The 900-nt window shown below is 51.2% G+C and overlaps 2 protein-coding genes across 7 annotated transcripts in view; one reads left to right on the forward strand and one right to left on the reverse strand.

The window, feature by feature from the left end:
• IFT81 (intraflagellar transport 81) overlaps positions 1-900 on the forward strand; it is a 165,735-nt gene that overhangs the window by 47,323 nt on the left and 117,512 nt on the right. The gene's annotated exons all lie outside the window — the stretch shown is intronic.
• P2RX7 (purinergic receptor P2X 7) overlaps positions 1-900 on the reverse strand; it is a 41,143-nt gene that overhangs the window by 23,279 nt on the left and 16,964 nt on the right. The window contains exon 5 of one of the 6 annotated variants that reach the window (XM_006149315.2): positions 796-892. The exons of the other annotated variants lie outside the window; for them this stretch is intronic. Within the exon in view, the coding sequence (XP_006149377.1) occupies positions 796-892 (97 nt within the window). The remainder of the gene's footprint in view (positions 1-795; positions 893-900) is intronic. 6 annotated transcript variants of the gene reach the window in all.

The following is a 900-nucleotide window of genomic DNA, read 5'->3' on the forward strand; positions in this document are numbered from 1 at the left end:
TTTCTTTCTTTCTTCTTCTTCTTTTTTTTTTTTTTTTTAAAGAACTTTTACTAGGGACAGGTATACCTTTTATTTATTTATTTATTTAAATTTGAGCAGAGAGGGACAGAGAGAGAGAGAGTGAGGGTGAGAGAGAGAGAGAGAGAAAGTGAGAAAGCAAGCTGCCAGATCTGGAACTTGAACCATGGTTGGCCATGTGGGAGTCCAGTGCCCTGGCATCATGCCACCTGCCAACTCCAAGATCCAGGTTTTTCTAGCTCTGCTGAAATGCATCAGCCCTTGTGGTTTCTGAGGAGAAGAATCAGTGCAGGGACCACCAAATCTGTATGTCACTTGGAGCATTTAATTTGAAAAACCTTCTTTCTCCTCCTCTCTCTTTCCCCTTCCTTTTTCTTCTCCCTGCTTCCTTGTCTCCTTCCTATCCTTAATCACTCAGTGTAGACGATGACTAGTCAGATCTGACCTTGCTGTAGCACAAGAGGTGGGAGGGTCTGGAGGTGTTCTAGAAGGTGCTGGGACCGCACGGAGCAGGTGCACCTAAGGGTGTCCAGGAAGCAGACATTTTCCAGCTGGGGCAGAGCTATCTCACAATTTTGACAACCAGCATGGCCTTCCCAGAGACAGTGGTTTGTGCTGGGCTGCTCCGGGGCCTTGCGGTTAAGGCAGCCAGATGAGCACTGTGCCCAACGCAGGCCAGGTAGGGCTGCAGTAAAAGGCAGAGCTGGCGCAGCCCTGCTCGGCCTCCTCTGGGCACTGCGGAGGGCACTGTGTCTGTGCCCCCACCCTGCAACTCACCGTGGGGCCTCTTGTGCTGCCTCAATGGGACACCAGGCAGAGACTTCACAGGTCTTCTGGTTCCCTTTGTACGCTGCGCACCTTCCGGTCTGGACTCCTATGGGG

The sequence above is a fragment of the Tupaia chinensis genome, unplaced genomic scaffold (assembly GCF_000334495.1).
Source record: "Tupaia chinensis unplaced genomic scaffold, TupChi_1.0 Scaffold000258_1, whole genome shotgun sequence".
Classification (NCBI taxonomy): domain Eukaryota; kingdom Metazoa; phylum Chordata; class Mammalia; order Scandentia; family Tupaiidae; genus Tupaia; species Tupaia belangeri.